The sequence below is a fragment of the Erithacus rubecula genome (assembly GCF_903797595.1).
Source record: "Erithacus rubecula genome assembly, chromosome: 18".
NCBI classification, from domain to species: Eukaryota; Metazoa; Chordata; class Aves; order Passeriformes; family Muscicapidae; genus Erithacus; species Erithacus rubecula.
In genome coordinates, this window is record NC_136670.1 from 9,157,831 (window position 1) to 9,180,518 (window position 22,688).

Sequence of the window (22,688 nt, forward strand, 5' to 3'; positions counted from 1 at the left end):
AGGATAGTTTTGAAAGGTGTAATTACTTGAAAATGTGTTTACCTTTACCACTGCCTGAGAAGATGCATAAAGCTTCTTCTAAATTCTTAACAAAGTATTAGTTCTCCATGTAAACATAAGAACGTGGGTGGTTCATGTTTTTTAGAAATGATAAATTAGCATTTTTCTCTTAATAAAAAGATCCAGAGTCTTTTTTTTTTGTTTTTTTTTTTTTTTTTTTTTTTTTTTTTGCAGGCAAGCCCATACAATCATTCTCATTAAAAAGAACAGTGTTGGGTTTTTGCTAATTTTGCTAATTAAATGCTCGTTAATGAAAGCCCCTGAGCAGTAGAGGGCACTGCTTTTATATGACATTCAGAGAATCCTGTAACAAGAGAATGTGCTGGGGAGGTTTGTCCTTAGTGAATTTCTCTGTAATAAAATACATACAAAGATAATTGCACATTATCTTCTACTCCATGGATCCTGTCCTTTCTAAGTCTATGTTGATTTTTAAAGAATGCATCCTAAAAATTCAATGGACAGAGTTAACAAAATTCCCCCCTGCAGAGGCTGGTTTGGGTCTGCTGATGGTTTGGAAAAAATCACCACTGTTAATCAATAGGAGTGATTGATAATTCTGATTTTATGAAGCATTTTACGAGTAATGACCTCATCTTCTACTGCTTATAACTACCTGGCTTCTCAAAGGTGTGCACAATTCCACCTGATTTAGGGAAACCCCAGCCTGATTGTTAAAGAGGGAAAAGTTGTATAAATCTCAGAGGAGCTCAAAAGCAGCTTCTAAGTTAATTGACAGCATTGGTCCATTTCTGGCAGTTCTAATTGTTTTAGTTATTTTTCTTGTATAAATAACATTCTTCTCTAATAAAAACTTCAGGATAGGTTTAAGGTTGATTATCTGTGGGATACACTCGTGGTTTTGGGAGGGAACGTTTCACCAGCAGGGGAAAGCTGAGGAGGACCAGTGAGATAACTGCAGCAGAAGAAAATGAAATGACACCAAATGTGAGGCTGAGAGCAAGTAAAAACAAGTCACCATGTATAAATTATAGGGTTTTATTTTAGCAAACCAAAATTTGGAAAGCAAATAACATATTCAGTAATCTGTTGTATGCAACTTACACTGATCTCTTTTAGCAAGTCATACATTTTCAGTTTCTTTTCAGAGCATTAAGATGTCCTACTGAACTTCTGAATGCTTCTTAAAATGAGGAGTGCCATGAGCTAGTGATAAACAAATGTGGGAATCAGTAAACATCAATCAGGAGTCCAGGACAGATCAGTGATAATGATCAACAGTGCCATCACTAGACAGTGATTGGAAACACTCGATGGAGAAAGTAATATAAACATAATTAATCAAAAATCTGCTTGCTATTATCAACCTGATTTGGAAGGAAAACAATCAATAAATACAAGGGCCAGAGTATATCTGGAGACAGCATAATGAAGAGCTTGAAAGCACTGGAGTGACTGGAGACCCTGGAAAAACTCCAGCAGCATTCAGCATCTCTGCCCTCGAGGTGCTCACAGCTGTAAGGGCTGAAGCTGCTCTGTGGCTTAGCTGGAGGAAGAGTATTGTGCTTTCATCAATAAATTAAGAGTTTACTGAGGAAAGCGCTTTTATAACAGGCAGGAAAAAAAGGTATCAGTTGGCGTTGGTGAAGAAATGAACACAAAGGAGATACCATAGCTTGCCACTGCTAGTGATGTGTAAAGGGACTGGGAATTGAGCAAATTTATGGCATAGTTCCCATTCCCACTTGCTCAGATGTTAGATACTATTAAGATGTGGATCCATTTTTCAGAATAAAACATTCAGACCCTGTGATATAACTGCTTTGCAGCCTGAAGCAGAGTAGACACAATCATTACACCTAAAGCCCTAGACACAGACTGCTGCTGTTTCTCCATTTAGGGTCTCTCTTTCCCTCTTCTGGCTGCTCTTCCTTGTGTGTTGCCCCCTCCCTTGTTCCCCCTGAAGGGCTGCTGCTCTGGCCCTGCAGCACAGCAGCTGCACTGCTGCTCTCTGGGGAGCTCCTGCCACAGGAACACCCCTGAGGAGCCCATCTGCTCCCAGGGCAGCCCTGAGGGACCAAAGCAGGCTGCTGGATGGTGACACAGAGCTCCACAGCATCCACAAAGCAAATCCACTGCAGACAGGAAACAGGATCCAACTCACTGAATAGTGACAAGACACACTGAAAAGTGCCTGGTCACCCCTGGGACAAACACAAAGCCATTTCCTCAGAGCAGGGCAAAGCTAAGAATTGTCACTTTGCTATTCCATGCAGCTCAAGTTTTTCTTTTCCCATAACAATTTCTGCTACACATCTACAGGGATCTTCTCTGCCTATCAAAAGCTTCCTTGCTGCACTTCCCTCAGTGGACTTTTCAATAATAATGAAAAAAAAAAAAATTAAAACATTAATAATAATAAATGGCTTATTTCTCCACATATTAACAATCTTTCATTCAGGAAGCCTGGAAAATGTTGCTATGAAGTAAATCATAGAATCCCAAAATGGCTTGGGTTGGAAGGGACCTTAAATCTCATCTCATTCCATCCCCTGCCATGGGCAGGGACACCTTCCACTGCCCCAGGCTGCTCCCAGCCCCATCCAGCCTGACCTTGGACACTTCCAGGAATGGGGCAGCCACAGCTTCTCTGGGCTCTGTGCCAGGGCCTCACCACTGTCTGAGTAAAGGACTTATTCCTAATATCAATAAACCTCTCCTCTTTTAGTTTAAAGCCATTCTCCCTTATCTATCACTGCATGCTCTTGTAAGAAGTACACAAACCATACATAGAGACTGCTGGAACTAACACACAGGTGAGTAACAAATATCTGCTTTGTGATTTCCTAGGGATTCAAATCTTTCCATCTCCTGCCCTAACTCTTTCCCCTTGCCCCCACTATCATGGCATTTGATTGCCTCAAAACTTTAGGTATTGTAATAGGAATAGCTAAATGTAGCTTGCAACGTGATTCATGAAAGTGCTTCAAATCAAATCCTATTAATATCCCAGCCCACAGAACAGAACACAGTACATATGAAAAAGAAAATCTGCAAAGCACAGCAGATACTCAAAAAATCAGTAGAGGAACTGGCCTTAAAAATCTAGTAAAACTTCATGGTTTCAGTGTCCTATTATAAAAAATATTTCTGCTATTGAAGAGTGGATGACCATTGTTCACTTCTTTTTCAAAAGAAAGTGTTTGTAGAAAATAGCTTCTCTTTTAATTTTCTAAATGTCTTTTGGAGCTGAAAAATGTGAGTTTCTTCTTCAAGGGTCATTTTTTTCTCTTCATTCAGTTTTCTAGCCCTTCTTGCCCTTGCCTGTGAACCCACTAATCATGAGGGGAAAAAAAAAGAAATAAAGAACAACCCCAAACCCCATCTATTATTTGTTGTCTTTCTTGTTTGTTTGTTTGTTTGTTTGTTTCCCATAACATTCTGAATACTTGAAAAAAAAAAAAATCTGCAAAAATTTACTGCTGCCGCAAATTGAATGAACTATTTTCAGTTTTCAGCAGATCAACAATGCAATGATCCAAAGAGCATGCAGAGTGCTTAGAGGCCTGAGCAGCAGCACAGGGATTGGGAATACAAATTAAAATTTGAGGAGAGCCTCACATTTGGGCTCTATTCCCTTTACCTACTCCAAGCCAGGAGGTACAGGAACAGAAGACCTGGAGCTTCATGTAAACTGAGTGGCATTGCAACTCCAAATTATTCATATGTAAAACTAACAGCTCCTCAGAAGAGATTCTTACTCACTTGTGGCCACAGTTTCACCATTCAGCCATTAAATTACCTGTAAAGAAGGATTTGTCAGGCTTTGTTGTGATTCTAATGGAGCTCATCCTACTTTATAATTGGCAGAAAATCAGCCATCAAGAATCATAGAACATCTGATTTTCCAATTAAACCCTGCTGTAGTTTGGACTGTTTTTATTGCAGAGAATATGCCTGGCTGCCTGATATTGCTTGGGCAACAGGCAGAAAGATCTGCTCTTGATCTATTCACACTGCAATCATCTGCTTTTCTCCATGCAAATTGGCTTGGAATGAGCTTATTTTGCCCCTGTATCAAAAATCAATAGAGATTGAAAGACAAGGAAGAAAGACAACAGAGCAACCTGAAGTCACTGCAAAGAGCTGAAGGGAAAAATACAGAACAAAGTAACCAAAGACAAACTGACCTTACAATTTAATGGAAAGCCCAGGACAGCAGCAAGAAGGAGCTGCCAAGGATGAAGATCAGGAGGGAGACAGGGAAGAGTCCTTGTGCTCAGGCGTGGCTCTGCTGAGCTCCTTGCCACAGCTTTCCAAGGAAGTTGTTTTGCAGGGAACAGCATGTGTGATGCTGATGTCAGATGGGATCTGTTCACAGGCCACACTCTCTGCATATGATTTCCCTCCTCATGTTTTCACAAACAATGTGTCAGTGACATGAGAAACAGGAGAGGAGAACAGATACAACTTCTCTGTGTGTCTGCTTTTATTTTTCGCCCTAAAATGATGGAAGTGGATGCTGGATCCTTGGTTTGGGAACATTTCACAGGGGTGTAGGGTGCAGAAGGGAGATGATGCCATTATGGCAATATTTGATTTTCTTCCATGCTCATAACAGAGAGGGCTGCATAAAATTCCTGTAAAACCTAAATTAAAAACAAATAATATAAACAACACAAGTATGTTGTAGCTTACACATTAAATCTTCTGAGATTTCAGAGAGTGTTAGTAAAGGAAGAATAAGATAACTACAACTTCTTCTTAAACTAGAAGAACACATTTCATTCAACTAAACCCCGTGTTTCCCCCTGGGTTACAGTGTTACACTCCAAGAGTATCCTAAGTTATTTAATATATATATAAATATGAATATTGCTTTATCCATATCCTTTTCATCTTACTGGTTTTATTTCTAAAAGACTATGTGCTTCTCCATGGATAGACAAGATCATTCTTAACATTACCAGGAAGAAAAAGATATTCAGATTTTCCAAATGCAACAGAAAAAAAGAAATTCCCACAAAGACCTAGATGTGTACATGCTTGTATCTATGTGACATGCATCTTTGGGTCTAATGTGTCAGGTAGAGCCTAAGAGCAGCCCCCTGTACGTTGGGATGCTGAAGCAGAGAGAACTCTAACATTCTGCCCACATGCTCTCCTGGTGGGGATGATTCATAGTCACATCGTTTCTATATCGAGATGTGAACATACACAATCACAAGGACTCCAGTGCCCACCACCCAGGCACCCCTTCCTCTCCCCAGCCACGCTGATCACTTTTGGGTTTGTCCTGTTTCTTGAAGCTCTGTCCTTTGGAAAGACTTTCCAGCTCGCCCAGGGACTGCCCACAGCAGGGATTTACTGGATTGCTCCATAATTACACTGAAGGCAAAGAGAATTGGAAGAGGCCAGGTTGGAGCCTGGTCTAGTGGGAGGTGTCCCTGCCCACGGCAGGGATTGGAACAAGATGATCTCTGAAGTGTCTTCCAACCCCAACCATTCTGGGATTCTAGGAAAAACCAATTATTACTTGATAAGTAATTCAAAGAACCCAAAGCATGTCCAGGTGTTGAGGACTAAAGCACCGCTCTTTCTTCCTTGTCTCTGGATGTCTGATCAGAAAAAGGACAAAAGTGGACTCTTCATTTTAGGTATTTTATTAGAATGGCAAGTACAAACTCAAGCTAGCAGTTTCCAACTATGTGAACACAGAGAAGACTCTGGTTTTAACTGTGTCTATAGAAAAGCATGATTGTGTTGTTTAGTGTATTCCACAAGGACCAGATTTTGCTATTTTTACCCCCAAAATTAAGCATGGAGATGTTGCAAGACTTTGTAGCTTGTGGGACTTAAACCTTGACCCTGCTGAAATCAACAAAAAAACTGAGCTAAGGCACCCACAATTCCACCCAGCTTCTGAAAAACAGCCAGAAGGAAAATAAATAAATAGATAAATCTGATGAAAATCTATGTTGAGGGTGGTTGCTGCCAGTGCTCAGACTGGCTGTGATCTGTTCCAGTGGCTGCCATGGGCTGGTGTGAGGGCAAGGGGGATCCCAAAGCACTGGGGTGAACTGGAACAGGCTGCCCAGGACCCTGGCACAGAGCCTGGCAGAGCCAAAGGAGATTTGGACAGTGCTCTCAGACACAAGGTGGGATTGCTGGAGGTGTCCTGTGCCAGGACAGGAGCTGGGCTTTGATGGTCCTTGCTGTCAATAGAGACTGAAGCAGCACCTGAGAAGTTCAGGCTGGACATTAAGAGGAATTCCTTCACATAAAGAGTGATTAGACATTGGAATAGGAGAAGTGAAGACACTGGAGGTGCTTAAGGAAAGACGGGCCGCGGCACTCAGTGCCCTGGTGTAGCTGAGCACATGCTGGGTTATAGGCTGGATTTGATGGTCTCAGAAGCCTTTTCCAACCTAATTGATTCCGTGATCCTGGGTCCTCAGCAGCTCAGTGATTCTGTCTCAGTGATTCAGTGAGCCTGTGGGTGAAGAGTCCTCGCACAGGCTGAGGGAGGAACAGAGAGGGGGCAGAATCCGATAATATTCTGAGCTGGAAGAGACGCACAAGGATCATCGAGTCCAGCTCCTGGCGCTGCACAGACACCCAAGAATCGCACCATGTGCCGCTGCCTACACACATCTTAAGCTCTGCCAGGCTCGGCGCTGTGAGCACATTCCCCTCTGGAACCCTTTCCTCCCGAGCAAGCCGCACACACGGCGAGGCCGGGCAGCCGCATGGCGGCGCGGCGGGGCGGGGCGGTGCCATGGCCGCCATGCGCCCCCTCACGCCCCTCGCTCCCCTCAGCGCTGCCGCGCACGCGCACGAGGCGCCGCCGCCCCGCGCGCCTTTCCCCGCTCCCCGCCCCGTGCGCTCCCGGCGCGCCCCGCGCGCGCTCGGCGCTGACGTCACCGCAGCCCGGCGCCCGCCGCCATTGGAGTCGGCGGCCGCCGCTGCCCCGCTCGCTGCGGCCCCAGGCCCGGCCCGCGGGCATGTGAGAGACCGGGCCGCCACCGGCACCGGCAGCGTGACGGCCGAGCCGCGCCGCGCTGCGCCGCCTGCACCGCCTGCACCGCCTGCACCGCCTGCACCGCCGTCCCCTGAGGAGGCGCCCCGAGGAGGCGCCAGGCGGCCCCTTTCCCTCCCCCTCGGCCCCGGCCCCTTCCCCGCCCGGCCGCCGCCTGAGGGGAGAGGAGGCGCCGCCGCCGCCCCTCCGCCAGGCCCCGGAGCTCCGTGCCGCGCCGAGCGGCCCTGCCTCGTCCCCCGGCGCTCTCTGCTGAACCACGGCGGCCCTGTGCATGAATTATGTCTGCCACAAGCGTTGACCCTCAGGTGAGTGAGCGGCGAGGCGGCCCGTGGGCGGGGGGATTCCCGGGCCTGCGGCTGGCGGGCCCCGCGAGGCTTTTCTTCTCCCCCTCGGCTGCTTTCGAGCTCCATCGCTCTCCTTAACTTCCCCCGTGGGCACAGCACGTTCCCGCCTCCTCGCCGGGCCATTTCTCAGCAAGGCCGGTGCTGAGTGAGTGATACGTGGAACACGCTGCTCCAACGCTGCTCCAAACAAACCTTGAGATATTGCTGGCCATCTTTATAAGTCTCTCCCCCCATCCTCAAAAGCTGTGGGGTTTGCCATATCTGTAACAATATAAGCGTTTTTCTAAAATTAACTTTTTTATTTCCCTTTTTCCCCTCTTAATCACGTGCTGTGGCTTCCCAGAGACCGAAGGGACAGGATAATAAAGGTGAGAAATCATGCTGCCATCTGGTCGCGTACATTGTTACTGTAAGAGATCAATTGCACAGGTACCTGTAGGTGAGCAGAAATGTATCGCTGTTCTCTGTGTGGAAAACATCTGGGGATGAGGGAACGTGTGCTTTGTTTCAAAAATAACATTGACTGCCATTCATCCGAGCTTGCCTGCATCCCACTTAATGCTGCTGGATTTGCAGTGGGAAGGACTGTGGTGCTACTAAATAATTCTTCTCGTTTAAGATGAAGCAGGTTGCTACATGAAGTCACAAGGATATCCGTGTACAATATGTGTATTTTTACCTACTTTTGCACACTCTGTGAATGCAGTTGTGTTGCTGTTCTGCTATTGGCTGGAATATTTACTTAAACCCGTAAATTTAATAATTTAGGGGACTTAAAGATGACTAACTTCTGGTGAGATAACAGGTATTTTTATAACTCTTCTGCTTCATTTGAAATCAAACTTCAGAACAAGTTATCTAAAAAAAATACCTTCATTCCTACTGTGATTGATAACCAGTATATACAACTGTTAAGACTTAGAAACTAATAATATCCAACTCATAAATACTTCTTAATGCATCTTAACTGCCTTGAAATCCAGCTCCCTCTAGTTGAAGAAACATTCTCTGTGTATGTAAACACTCTTTTACCTCTACTCCCCTTGACAAACTTTGCAGAAATATTCTACTAAATTCCCAAGCTTGTTTGCTAAACACTTTATTTGGTGTAGTATTATATTTAGGTCAGCTGTTCTGTGAAATAGGTAAATACAGCAACTGTCACACCAAGTATTTGACCTAATTTTTTCAAATTTAAAGCAAACAGGAAATCATTTGAGGGGCTCTAATAGCCATTTTGGGTTTGTATATCATTCAGTAATGGGTTTCAAATGCTTATCAGACATTCTTTTATGCTGAAGTAGGACTTTATGGCAGATATCTTTATTTTACAGATGAGAACGTTGAAACTTAAGTTTTCCTGAAAATATCAGGATACCAAAGCACTTAGCAGTCTTCATTTCATAATTAAATGCAACCTCACCTCATCTTATTTTAGCCAGCTTAAGCAGTGAATAACACACTCTGGGAAAACTGTGAGTTTGTGTGTTCTAATTATGGGCCAGAACAATAGATGTTGTTTCCCAATCTTTTTGCACAAAATTGTTCTCAATAATGATTTTTTTTTGTTTGGACTTAATTCACATGAGTTGTTTGCTCACTCTCAGCTGTAGAATTTTTAATTGCTATTTTTTTTTAATTTACTCAAACTTTGTTTTATAAGCAGTAATATAAAGACAAACTATCTGAGGGGTGGGAAATGTCATCCCATAGTCTTTTTATGAATCTTCCTGGTTTGCAGAAGAAATATTGCTTTTCCTAAAGTAGCATAGGATGGCACATCATTCCTGCAATGCTGCTGCTGGTGTTATAATGTGCTGTAACCCTTTTTTTGTAGTACAAAATGGTTCGTTACATCAGAAGGACACAGTTCATGACAACGATTTTGAACCTTACCTTTCTGGGCAGTCCAATCAGGTTAGTGGATTTTTAACTTAGTTTTTCTTTTCCTTAGGCATGCTGTTGGCACTCCATTCATAGGATTGTGTGGAAGGAGCAAATGCCTTAAATAGAAATGGAAAAAGAAATGACAGCATATTTTGTTACTTGGTGGTACAACCAGCATTTGTGTTCCCAAAGCTAATGTTACTCTGCATCTCCAGATGGCCACAAGTGAAAATGAAGTTAATGCTCCAAGGAGCTGGAGCTGATTCCTGTTCCCCTTGCAGGTTATTGATGTGACTGGACTGTGACAGACTGATCTTACAGTTCTTTGGTGGGATCTTATAGTTTTTGATAGTTGCTTGTGGGATTCTGAAAATTCTGCATTTGGGCTCTCTTGGTTTGTAGTATTTATATAATCCTAGAAATTAATGTAGTTGAGATTTGGGTTGGATGTTCTCTAGTACTTTGTAAAGTTGTCCCATTTTTTACTCTTCAGCAAATGTTGTTCTTTCATGTCCCCTGATATAGTTTAAGAATTAAAGATGTGTTACTTAATGTAAATGTAAACTCTCATTATAATGTGCATTAAATCAACACCTGTGACTAAAATACCATGATAATTGAAAGTATAATCTGAAGTAATTTTTGACTTCACATTCAAATCTTTAAAGGGGAACAAAATGGATAAAAACTGGAGAAGCAAAAAGTTTTCATTCAGAGAGAAACACTTACCAGAGGTACATGATGGGAAGGCTAAGTGTTACATTTTAAAAAGGAAATTTACAATTCAGCCTGAAGCTGTCAGATGCCAGTGTTAATATTGATGACATCACTGAGCTTGCTTGCAGCATAGATGTGTTCTCCAGACTTACAATAACTTAATGGGAGGAAATTCCTTCTTTTGGAGTTACCAGGCTGTGGAAGGTAGAAAAGCCTTTGTAGGGAAAAAGAGGAAGTAAAATCTTAATTTTTAATGCAAAATTGATTGTAAAAGAAATTGAGGTTTTCCCCTCCCTCTTTTTTTTTTTTTTTTAATTGTGCTTCCTCACATTTATATGTAATTTTTAATTACTTTAAATTGTGAAATATACTGAATGTTCACATAGAAAAAATAGACCCATCTATTATAGTTTTATTCTAGGAAATTCATCTTTGCTGACAACAAGCCCAGTTTTTAGGATTAAATAGAAAAATTGCTAAGGCTATTAGAATTTCCATCATTATAATAAAAGTTTTCTTTATGAAAGTTTAGCTCCATTGACCAATTTATTTATGCTGCAGTGGAAAATTGGCATGGCACAAGAAACAATTGTGTAGGTCCTCTTACAATTTTAAGTGGAAAGTGACAGTAGCATTAATTAGGACTGTGAGATTTTTGTACTGAACACAAGCATGTTGCTGAACAAAGCCTTATTATCCAGTTATCCAGTCATATTTATTCAGCCCTTGAAAATTACTGTAAAGTACAGATGACTTTAAAAAAAAGATTTGAAACCAGCTGGGTATTTAAAAAAACCCCAAACTTCAAGTCCCAGCTGACATAATAATATATTTGACATTAAAAATCAAATGTAGGTTAGTAATATTGTGATAAAAGTTCTTCTAAGAGCAGAGGGAACTGAGTCAATAGACTCTTCATATACAGATTTACACTCAGCAAGAAAAGCATCCTCCTGTAAAGTCATTTACAACCAAGAGATCATTCCTATGGAACAGGGAATCACCAACAAGTAGCATATTTTGGGGGAAAGGAGATTCTTTCCAAATTAACAGAATGGTTGAGTTGCTTTTGTTTGGGGGTTTTTAATAACAAAGATACAGAAGGGTGCAGAAAGGTCAAGGGTAAGTTTATTGAAATAAACATTCTGCTGCTGCAGGGAAGAACTTCTGTCAGGGTTTCTTTTACACACTTTGGCATAAAGCCAGTCAAAATAGATTGAATGTTTGGTAAGGATGGCTGCTGAAACTTTCCTTTAATCTTGTTTTAATCCTTGTGGAGACTTTACAGACTGTGTGAAGAGATGACAGCTGCAGGAATTGTCTAAAATTCTTTAGCCTAAATATTCCTGAGACAAAACACTTGCCTTTCTCTAGGCTTACTCTTTTTGGTCTTAAATTCTAAACTTGTAGGATATATGAGCATAAATCTCAGAGAACTATTTATATCTCCTCCCTTTCATCTGTTTCTAATTTTTTCTTAAATTAATGTTTTAAAATGTAACACTCAGCAGTGTCAGAGTCTTTCAGAAAAATGTTTTATTATGCTAAATATTGATTAGTTTGGGAGGCTCAGAAAGCTGTTTTGAAGGATCATCTCATAGGAAAGTGATTTCTGTACCTCTTGTTAGTGATAGAATTTGTGTGTAAATAAAGGCAGCATGAACAGTGGCAGGGATAATTTCTTTGGAATCAGTAACATTGGATTTAGGCTGCCTCAATCTCTGAAGTGTTTGCAGTATTGTGTGGAAGTCTTGGAGGCTTATTGAGGTGCCATTCCATGTATGAAACATAAGGATATGGAATTACTCTGGCTTTGGGGTGTCATGGAAAAGAGGTCATTGAAAAATGAGCAGTAAAAATGATTCTGTATCAGTTGGATATTAGGTTTATCTTTAGCAAGGAGGGGATTTTTGCCCCCCCCCCCATTCTTTTTAAACTGACAAAACTTTTGGAAAAACTGCCAAAGTTCTGGTGCAGTTTTCCTAATTTTGCAGATACATTTTTTTCTTTTCAAGTTTTAAATCTAGCAGTTTGAAAGAGGAGTTCCTCTTCTTAAAATAGTCTTTATGAGTAAGGAAAGGCGAGCTACTGTTTGACTCATTAACAGGAGATGTTGACCTTCCCACCCCCTCTCTGGTAATTATGGTTGGAGTGTCACTTTGGAAGGTCTCCAATGTATGTGCTTCAAGTTGATTTGGAGAGGAATAAAACCCACTTTGGAACATCCTGGCTTTGTTCTTTTTGCATTGTTGAATATAAGAATCGTATAGAATGCTTCAAAATTAGGTGCCAGCAAAGTGTTAGTGAGAGGAAAAGCTTCTCAGCTTGGTCTAAGAAACAGTTGAAGGGGAGGAAATTTTAGAAGGGATCTGCTGTTATATAAATGTTTGGTCTCTTATTTCATGAGTGGGAGAAATGTCCTGTTTGGAAGGACAGTCAGCAACACTCCTGCACGGTTTTAACTTTACTACTGAGGGAGGAAAAGATTTATGCAGAAGGCTGGAAAGGGTCTTTCTCCAAGAGCTGGGATGGTCTATGCCATGTGCCATCTTGGTATGGATTTGTCTCTGGTCCAGCAGCCCTGTAATGTCAGTTTGTGTCTCTTACCTGTGGCAAACTTGGCATGTGTGTCAGAAGTAGCCTGTGTTTGTTCTACTGCTTGAGGTGGGATTTTTGTTGGAGTCTGTTGGCTCCTCAGAACAATTCCATAATGAGAATTGTAAGGGTATGTTGTGTGTATTGTCATATTGAGGTAATTTAGTCTAAAGCTTCTTCCATGTAGCTATCTAGAAATGCTAAATATCCTTAGTACTGTGAGCTACAAAATGTAATGAGGTATGTTTCTTGCAATAATTTGGGGTGTTGGCTACTAAATAACTGTAGTAGCATAAGTAAGATTACATGGTTTCAAAATCTCAAGTATTAACCTCTATGTGAGCCCCTAGTTCTGCAGTGTTGTAAGTGCCCAGATATTTAATTTCGTCCTGAATCCTTCTTGGAGTGTGAACTAAGATCTATCATTAGAAATTGCATTACCTTGTCTCTGGTGTTCTTTTCTGTTTGGTGTTATGGCTAGTTATAAATGATGGGTTTATTTATGTGGTGACTGTTTTTTCTCTTTAACAGAACAGTAGCTATCCATCAATGACTGATCCTTATCTGTCCAGTTATTATCCACCATCTATTGGGTTCCCCTATTCTCTCAGTGAAGCACCATGGTCTACAGGAGGAGATCCTCCTATCCCTTATCTCACCACCTATGGACAGCTCAGTAATGGGGATCATCATTTTATGCACGATGCTGTTTTTGGACAGCCTGGGGGTCTGGGAAACAATATCTACCAACACCGGTTTAACTTCTTCCCTGAAAATCCTGCCTTCTCAGCTTGGGGAACAAGTGGATCCCAAGGACAGCAGACACAAAGCTCAGCATATGGGAGCAGTTACAGCTACCCACCCAGTTCCCTGGGGGGTACCATTGTGGATGGACAAACAGGATTTCATAATGATACATTAAATAAAGCTCCTGGAATGAACAGTATTGAACAGGGAATGGTTGGACTTAAGATTGGTGGAGATGTTACAACTTCTGCGGTGAAAACAGTAGGTTCTGTTGTTAACAGTGCTGGGATGACAGGTGCCCTCTCTGGGAATGGTGGATCTAATGTAAACTTGCCAGTATCTAAACCAACCTCTTGGGCTGCTATTGCCAGCAAGCCTGCAAAACCACAGCCTAAAATGAAAACAAAATCTGGACCTGTAATCGGAGGAGCGTTGCCTCCTCCCCCTATAAAACACAACATGGACATAGGTACTTGGGACAATAAGGGTCCTGTGGCAAAAGTTCCTGCCCCCCAACAGATACCTTCTCCTCAGTCTGTTCCACAGCCACAGCAACCAATTGTTCAGCCTGTTCCAGCTCAGCCTCCTCCATTGACTCAGCCACAGTATCAGACCCCTCAGCAGCCACCCCAAAACCGCTGGGTAGCTCCTCGCAACAGAAATGCAGCTTTTGGCCAAAGTGGAGGAACTGGGAGCGACACCAACTCAGCTGGCAGCACCCAGCCCAACCCCGTTCCCAGCGGCGAGTCCCATCCTGTCCTTGAAAAACTGAAAGCTGCTCACAGCTATAACCCTAAAGATTTCGAATGGAACCTTAAAAATGGACGTGTGTTCATAATTAAGAGCTATTCCGAGGATGATATTCATCGTTCCATTAAATATTCTATTTGGTGTAGTACGGAACACGGCAACAAACGCCTGGACAGCGCTTTTCGCTCCATGAACAGCAAGGGCCCCGTGTACCTGCTGTTCAGTGTCAATGGCAGTGGACACTTCTGTGGAGTAGCAGAGATGAAATCACCTGTGGATTATGGCACCAGTGCAGGTGTCTGGTCTCAGGACAAGTGGAAGGGGAAATTTGATGTCAAGTGGATCTTTGTGAAGGATGTGCCCAACAACCAACTGAGACACATCAGGCTGGAGAACAATGACAACAAACCCGTTACAAACTCCCGTGATACACAGGAGGTGCCCTTAGAAAAAGCAAAACAAGTGCTTAAAATTATTGCTACTTACAAGCACACGACCTCCATCTTTGATGACTTTTCTCATTATGAAAAGCGCCAGGAAGAGGAGGAGGTGGTGCGGAAGGTAAACTTATTAAAAAATTTATTTTATACACAGATATGGGGAAAATGAAATGTGAAGGCTGCTATGGTGGAAAAATGTAAGTAGGAATTCAAAATGTTTTTAATACATCTCAACTTGATGGTTTCTTGTGTGTTTAAGAACACAAGTCTGATGGGTATTTCTCTGTGACAGTTTCACAAGTCTGTGAGTTTCAAAGCAGGAAGCTAAGCAGTAATACGGGTAAAGGACTTTATGTCCAGTTTATTGGAGTTTGATTTATTTTTTTATTTTAAAATGGTTAATAGAAAATAGTTTGTTTCAGAATTGGGTTCTGCCAGTGATTGTCACTTAAGTTTTTTGCCTTGAATATGAGGTGTTTTAACACTGTTTGACTGGAACTGGGCTATCAAAATTGATACCTGCATTGGTATTTGAAATTTGTACGTCACTTTTAAGAATAAGAAATCTGATTTTGTTTATTCAGTTTATCTCTCTGGAAAAGAAAGAGTTGCATAATATTGCTGGAATAGTGCTAGAAAGAGTACATTTCTGCTGCTGAAGTCACATGTATTATTTGGATAAATAAAGGTTTTCAGTTCCCAGGTTTAATCTGTCTACTAATTCTTGAAGTTTTGAGTGAAGATGTAGTGAGAGAAGTCTGGGCAGTAACTGGGAGAGTGTAGTAAAACTTCCCATACACTTTGATGGCCCTAAGTCTGTCACAAGGGATCTCTGTCCCTCTCTGTCCAACGACCTCCATTTCAAAAATGCCTTTCTCTAACTAGGCAGTCTAGAAGTAATGACCTGACCAAATAATAGGTGACAGGATGTGTAGTTGTTACTGAAGTAATATTTAAATTTGCTTGGTGTTGATAGTGTTTCCTAAACCTTTTTTGTATAGCATTGCAAATACAGCATTTGATTGACAGGCTGGTTTAGTTTAGAGTAGCTCACACTTGTTTTAAGATGTTTTTAAGGCAAAGGCTTAATGCATGTTTCTGCAGCTTAAATTTTAAAATTGCCATTTTAAAGTGTAGATAAAATTGCTTTAAACTGTCTTCATAGACTGTACCCTTAAATTGTGTGAGAAAAGGAGTTCAGTGTCTAAAACTTCATGGTTGAACTTTTCCTGGCCATGATAGATGTGCATGGCTGACCTCAGCACAGCAGGGAGGGAAGCTTAAAAATTGCAAGTTTTTTTGTATACTCCCTGTGGGGTTCCACAAGGTAAAACCTGAAGGCTTTACTTGAACACTTCATTCCTTCAGTAGATTATTAGCAATTCAATGTTTAATGCAGCCTCTATCTTGGAGAGGTGCTCCTTTATGTAGAAGTTGGTCTGAGTGAAGTGAAGCAGTCTGGGGTCCTGTGTCCAGTGTTTGTGGTGTAGTGGGGTGTGATGGGTTTGGGTTTTTAATTGTGTCCCTGTGCTCTGCTGCCAGGGCTGGAGGGGAGAACTGTGGGTTTTTGAGAAGTGAGAGCACAGGGAAAGTGATAAGAGATCTACTCTTGCACAGATAACTCCCTGGCTTGAGCAAGATCCCACTGGTGGCACAAGCACCAAAATACCTGTGCTCTGTAGGATCTCAGAGGGTTGGTGTTTGATACTGATCTGATCTCATTCTGGAGTGATTTAATAAGCACAACTAATTCCCACTTTCTACTCGAAAATATTCTTACCCAGGTCACTGCTTTATTTATAACAGGATCAGTTTTTCAAAATAATGCATTTTCTTTCCTCGTTTAAAACAGAGGCTCTGGCTTGTATTACACACTCACAAAATCAACTATGAAGTCTAATTTAATATTTCTTAGATTCCCCTGAATAGCTTAGAAAATGAGACACCAAACTACACCAAGGAAGGTAACAGTACTAGAGAGCTAAAGCAGAGCAGCACTGAAGGAATGAAAAATAAGATGCTGCTTGTCAGGTTGACTCTGTGATACTTGTCTGGAAAGTCACTATTTTCCCCCCTTGCTGACAAAATTAATTTTAGAAGTCCAACTGATTGCTAGAAGAGTTTGTTTTTTTACAGGTTATACACACACCTAAAGTTCTTACTGTTTAGAAGTTTGTGCTGTTCAAGTTCAAACCTTCCAGTTAACAAAGTTAATCTTCCTATGACAGCAATTCTTGAAGAATCTTATTGCCAGTTAAAGTAATTGACATTTTGAGATAGTTGTCTCTGTATGTGCCATCTTAATTGGTTTCCAGGTTGCTGGGTTTAACTCATTGTACTTTTGTTTAGCTGTAAAGTCGTTGAAATTTGTGTTTCCATTTCATTGCTGTTGTGATTACAGAGGGACACCATTCTTAAAAAGTTGTACATGGAGAGCTTAAATGATACAATTTCATTTATACACAAATATTTAGTAGAGAACAATAATGTAATCTGTGCAGGGCAAGCCACTGGCATTTCAGCTCTTTAGATGCTTCCAGTTTGTTGCTACCCAGCATTTCCATGGGTGTGCAGAGCCAGCTCCAGCTTGTGCTGCTGAGTTGAACTGATGTAGGAGCCTCAGTGTCAGTGCCAAATCATCCAGCTAGGCTTTGGCAGGTATAATGCTGGATGAAATTCTTTCAAGTGCCAAAGATTCAGCACTTTGCAGCATTGCTGAAAGAAGGTGTCCCTCCAGAATTGAGAGAGGATTTGGTCATGCTGGGATTTAAGTCCAACTTTTGATTTGCCACACCAAAATATTTAAACCCAGTCTGGTGACCCAGAACCTGGGAGGGGAGTAATAGAAGGATATTGGGGTCTGAAATGAAATATTAAAATAGTGAGTGGCATGAATTCTCACCTGATCCTCACAGCCTTTTTCAGCCACTTCCAGAGCTGCAGCAGTGCCCACAAAGAGCTGCTTCTGTCATCAAGGTTCATAGCTCATGCTCTGAAAACTGGGAAAAAAAGTTGTAACGTGAGAGAACTTATTTTTAAAAAGAAAATAGAGTATGCCACATTAGTTATTAATATTCCCTAAAAGCATGCCATCAGGGCCTTAAAAAAGTTGTCTCCCAAAGCTTAAAAGCTTTTAAAGACAAACTTGTTGCAGATCTTGGTACTTTACAGGTGACAGATGAGCTGTCAGCAGCTCGTGCTCCCAGATCTGCACCAGAGCAGATGGTGCCAGCTCCTGTACTGGGCTGCTGTGCTGTCACCTCTCATCTGGGCAAGGCACTCAGCTCTATGCCTTGGTGTTGTTTTGGCAGAGCTGCAGAGTCTTAGAAAGCTCCTGAATCACCAAGATTACCAGTTCTGCTTTAGGTGATTAAATAGTGAAAAGTGTTGGGTGCTTGTTGGCACCTGGAAATGCACATTTTCTCCTAGCACTGTGATTCCTTTCAGTGATGAGCTTTCTGTGAACACAGTCACAGAACTTAAAAGGATGGAATATTATCCTTCCTCCAAAGCTCTAGTTTAAAAACCTATTTTAAGTTTAATAGCGTGTTCCTGAGATAAAGAAAACATTTATGTTTTCGTGTTTGAAAATGAATGCTTTGATCCCACTGACTTTAACCAAGTTTAGTAGGAAAGTTGAAGCTACTTTAACCTGAGGTGAAGAGAAAAGAAGTTTGACAGGGATGAGTGTCTCCAAGATGGAAATCTCTGCAAGTTTTGTGGAAATCTATTTTCCCTGTGTCTGAAGACATGCAGATTAGTGTCCTGAAGGAGAAGTGTGCAGCTGGAGCTCTCCTTGAGGTATCAAGAGTATTCCACTGGAGAAGAGAAGCTGAAGGCTCCGGATCTTCAGACCCAAAATGAGCACAGCTTTGTTAGCTGTTCACAAAACTGTTTATTCTTGCTTGCAGTAGTGCAAAGTAGCAGTAAGGAAGAGACAATAAGAGAGTTAGAGCTTCTAAAAAGCAGCCATGCTCAAGAGCACGAAGAATTGTTTCATCAGTTTATATGGTTTCAGACATTTGTAAAGAGGAAGACTCAGATTAGCCCCCAAGGGAGAAAGCAAAAAGCAAGGTAGGAGAAACTGCTTGGGAAATTGTTCAGTAAAGAGGACATTTTACTGAATTGCAGAGTCTCAGCTGAGTTTCTGAATGCCATGAGCACTTTAGATGGAGGTCTCAGGTGCTAGCCTGCCTCTTTTTATGTGGGGCTAGTCCGTGAGAATGGAAAGCTTCCATTTCTAAAGAAAGTGGAATTAGAGAGATCAGTGGATGACTACACAGAAAACTAAAAGTTACATGAGGTGGCAACAGGAAAGAATGGGCTCATGAACATGGTAGGGCTGTAAAGGGGATGTTCTACCTTTTAAATGGAAGCTGGAAATAGGATAAAACAATTACTTTTTTTGGAAGCCTGAAAATGGAGTTATGATTCAGTTCTAGATACTTTGTAGCCACCTTTTGTTTGAAATACCAAGCAGACATAAGCTCTTTTTACTAAGAACAACATGTAATGTTCTGATACTCTGCCATTAAGAAATGGCTTTCACTGCTAATTCATCATAGTCAAGAGTTAAAAGACAGGAGGAATATGGATTGTTATAATAAATTCTACCACTTTGCACAGCCCGTTTTGTTGATTTGGTAAAACAACTTTGCTATCTCTTCTGTCTTAAATTACAGATTAATAATTCATTCTGGACTTTGTTTACTTAATTTTATTATGAAAATTGAAATATTAATATTCTGTCTAGAGGCTGAAATTCAATAGATTCAGTTTTTTAAAATCTCTTCTGATTTTTATGCTGTGACCAGCTGAAGCAGCAAATGCAGTCTTACATTTACAGTGGTTGGTATATTTGCAAGTAAGCTTTAGATCATAACACAAACAATTCTGAGATGAACTTTATACAGAATCAGTCCACAAAACAAAATCTGCAGGTGTTAGTTCAAGAGTTGGCTGTTGGTGGTGCTTGAGCTAGTTCACAGTCTCCATTAGAACAGGATTTGGTGCCACACTGATGCATTTAAGTAGAGGTGAGTCTTTCCATGCCAGTTCTGCAGTGTAGAGCACAGGCTCACTGACCTGGAGCTCACCTGTGGGCAGCCCCCAGCTCTATCCCTTAGGTGATTTTATCCAGCCTCAGTGTTTGTGATCAGCAGAAACTTTGGAGAAAGGCTCAAAGACCCTCCCAGCTTCTGTGCTGGAGCACTTTGGGACACCCTTGGGATTTTCAGTCCAGCTGTGCTGGGTTTTATCTGACTAGGTAGAAGCACAAAACTTTCCTTCTGCCTAATACTGTTTTCATCTCTTACCCCCAAGTATTTCCCAGTGCTTCCCAGAATAGTTGAACCAATAGGAGGAATTAGGGACAGAATTTCTCAGCAGCTCAAATCCCTGCTTTTACTGAATGTGACTAAACTCCAAAGTCATTTGAGTGCTTCAAAATTAGACCAGTTCTGTGGAGTTCACTAATCTGCCATCTGCTTTCTGCTCGTGTATTGGTTGTGCTACTACTGCAGTAGCTAAAATAATCCAGAAAGTAGAATATTGCAGATCCTGTTTCTCCTTAGAAGTGTTCATATTTCATACCTTTCTCTCCCTGTGACCTTGGTTTGAAGTGACTGCAGATATATCCAGATGTTTCACTTGAGGCTGCACTTAAAAACATGAAGTTATCAAGTGTTTGGGTTTGTTGGGTATGAATAATGAATTTATAAAATGTAGCAGCATTGTTTAAAGTATATAATTCTCTGGGATCACTTTAGAGCTGTTAAACTACTAAAAACTCTTTGCTTGTTCCTTTGACTAAAATCTTAACTTTTTTCTCTTTGCAGGAACGTCAGAATCGAAACAAACAATAAGAATAACCATATACAGTTTGATATATATACTAGAACTGATATAAAATTCGACTATGAGAAACAAAATTAAGTATAACTGGTGCTGTATCCTGGCATCAGGACAAACTAAAGCTTTCAGCTCCAATATATCTTCTCGTGCAGGGGAAATTAAGTTGTTGCATCTTTAAGTACATTGTAGTTTATTTTTGCCCAAGTGGATCTGCATTAATTTGTATCTTTTTTCTATGTAAAATTCTGTAGAAATCATTAATAAAGGTGTGTCTGTTTTTATTTTTTTAAGTTGGTAAACAGTTATATTAACCTGATGTGGACCTATACATGAGCATACTAAAGTGTCAGTGCTTCCCAAAGACTTTATTTTGGCACGAATTATGTTCCTAGCCAGATATAGAGATTATGGAGAATACATGACAAATCTTCCTTTATCCTCCTCCCAATCCCTTTTTCTTCATGGCACAAGTAAGAAACCATGCATTGATATTTTTTTTGTCATTAAAAAAAAAAAAACCAACCTCCTAAGATACTGCACTTCAGAATTTTAAAATGAAAAAAAAAAAAACCAACCCTAAATTTCTGATCACTTTGTGCAGCTGCTCTGCCTCTTTATTTATCTGTACAATTACTCTTTTTCAACTGCTGATGCGCCATGTTGGTTTTTTCTGTCTAGTAGAAAATCAAATTGTCAGTGGAATTGTTTCTCTGGAAAATATTTCCCTTTCACATTCTGTTAACCAGTGCTTCAGTGTGCATCTGTTATTCCATATCCTGCCGAGGGTGAGCGAGACGCTTTCTCTCAGCCATAATTCTGCTTTACGGTTTTTGTAGCTTAATTAAATAATAATGTGATGCTATCGACATTGCTGGGGTTTTAAACAATGTGTTTAAACCTGGTTCAGCTTTCAGGTGTTATTAGTTAATTGCAGATCATTTTTAATCCTTCCCTTCATTACTCTCTCTCTCAACCCCCCCCCCCCAAATCCTAATGCCATTTAAAGTTTTTATACCAATAATGCTGAGCTTTAACGTAGGAACTAATAGTACGGATAATATGATGGATTATGCCTCAGATGTTTAAAATTGACAGTGTGTATGTCTAATTTTTTTTTTTTTTCTGTTGGATGAGTAAAAAAACCTGTTTTAAGAAAATGAATTTGCTGTCATGTTTTTGTGGAGTGAGGGGACCGTCGGAGAACCTGTCACCAACTGGAGTTCCAGTTAAGCATGGAAATGGTGCTCATGTCTGCTGCTCTAGCACACTGAATCTGCACGTGTTTATTGTAGAGGATCTTTTACTATATTAGAAAGCAAGTATCTTCTGAATACTATTTACTCCAAAAGGACCTCCAATTTAAATAAAGTTTAATCTGTATCATTTAGACTTGTATTTAGAACGTATAACTCTGTCTCTGGACTGTTACTGCCTGTAAGGAGTAATGGACAGCATCAGATTAACTTTTTCCTCTAGGAGAATACAAGCCTTAATAAACAATACATATTTAGCAAGCTTGATGTCATTTTCATTTTTTCCCTACTTTCAGTTGTCTTCCTCTGTTCCAATCACCCTTTGTGCTGACTCCTCAATTAAATCTACCTTGAGAAGTGGTTTGATTGAGCAACTCAGATGCTGAATGGTTTCACAGGACTCTGCAGAGGACAGTGAAGCTGCTTTGACTATTCCCATTCCTCAGAGGAATCCATGTGCAGTGGCTGTCACTTGTGCTTCCTTTTCTCCTTGTACAGCAGAGAAGCTGAGGAGAGCACTGGAAGTTGTGCTGTATCCTTGAGGAGGCACCAGGGTGAGAAAAGAATTCCCAAATCCAGTAACACTCACCAGTTTCTTTTGTAGCTCTAACTAAAGTATTTTGCTTTGATATCTTATCTGACCTATTGAAGCAATTCTGCATTTTATAAACATGTTGCCATCCAGCAAAAGCACCTGCTGTTAGTTTCAGTTGTTGTGTCAGAACATCAGAGGTGATTCTACAGCCAAGAAGAAATGATACATCTGGACTCTCAAGAGAAAAGTTAGTTACACAACTTCAGTACTTTTTTTTCCAGATCTAAACAGTCTTTGCTGTAATATACCAAGATTTCAGGTAAATGTTTTCTAAAAAAATTTAAATTAAAAAAAAAATTGGGAGCCTTCAGCTGAAACTGGTTTGACTGTATTGATGTGATGATGTGTTTCAGCTGTGGCTTTGTGGGCAGCAGAATGCAGCCTCAGTAGGAGGAGATTTGTTAGTGACACTGCAGTGTTGTACAGCCCTATCAGAGAGGTGGGAGC

The 22,688-nt window shown here is 40.9% G+C and overlaps 1 protein-coding gene across 2 annotated transcripts; it reads left to right on the forward strand.

Annotated features, from left to right (window-relative positions):
• The first annotated feature begins 7,108 nt into the window (after positions 1 to 7,108).
• Positions 7,109 to 21,907, forward strand: YTHDF1 (YTH N6-methyladenosine RNA binding protein F1). 2 transcript variants are annotated; one of them, XM_079321707.1, is made up of 5 exons: positions 7,109 to 7,365; positions 7,748 to 7,772; positions 9,242 to 9,321; positions 13,135 to 14,737; positions 20,378 to 21,907. In XM_079321707.1, the coding sequence occupies exons 1-4, from the start codon at positions 7,339 to 7,341 to the stop codon at positions 14,707 to 14,709; spliced, it is 1,707 nt and encodes a 568-aa protein (XP_079177833.1). In that variant the 5' UTR covers positions 7,109 to 7,338; the 3' UTR covers positions 14,710 to 14,737; positions 20,378 to 21,907. The 2 variants fall into 2 exon arrangements, with proteins under 2 accessions (XP_079177833.1, XP_079177834.1); XM_079321708.1 differs by having other exon boundaries at positions 13,135 to 14,661.
• Positions 21,908 to 22,688: the final 781 nt, after the last annotated feature.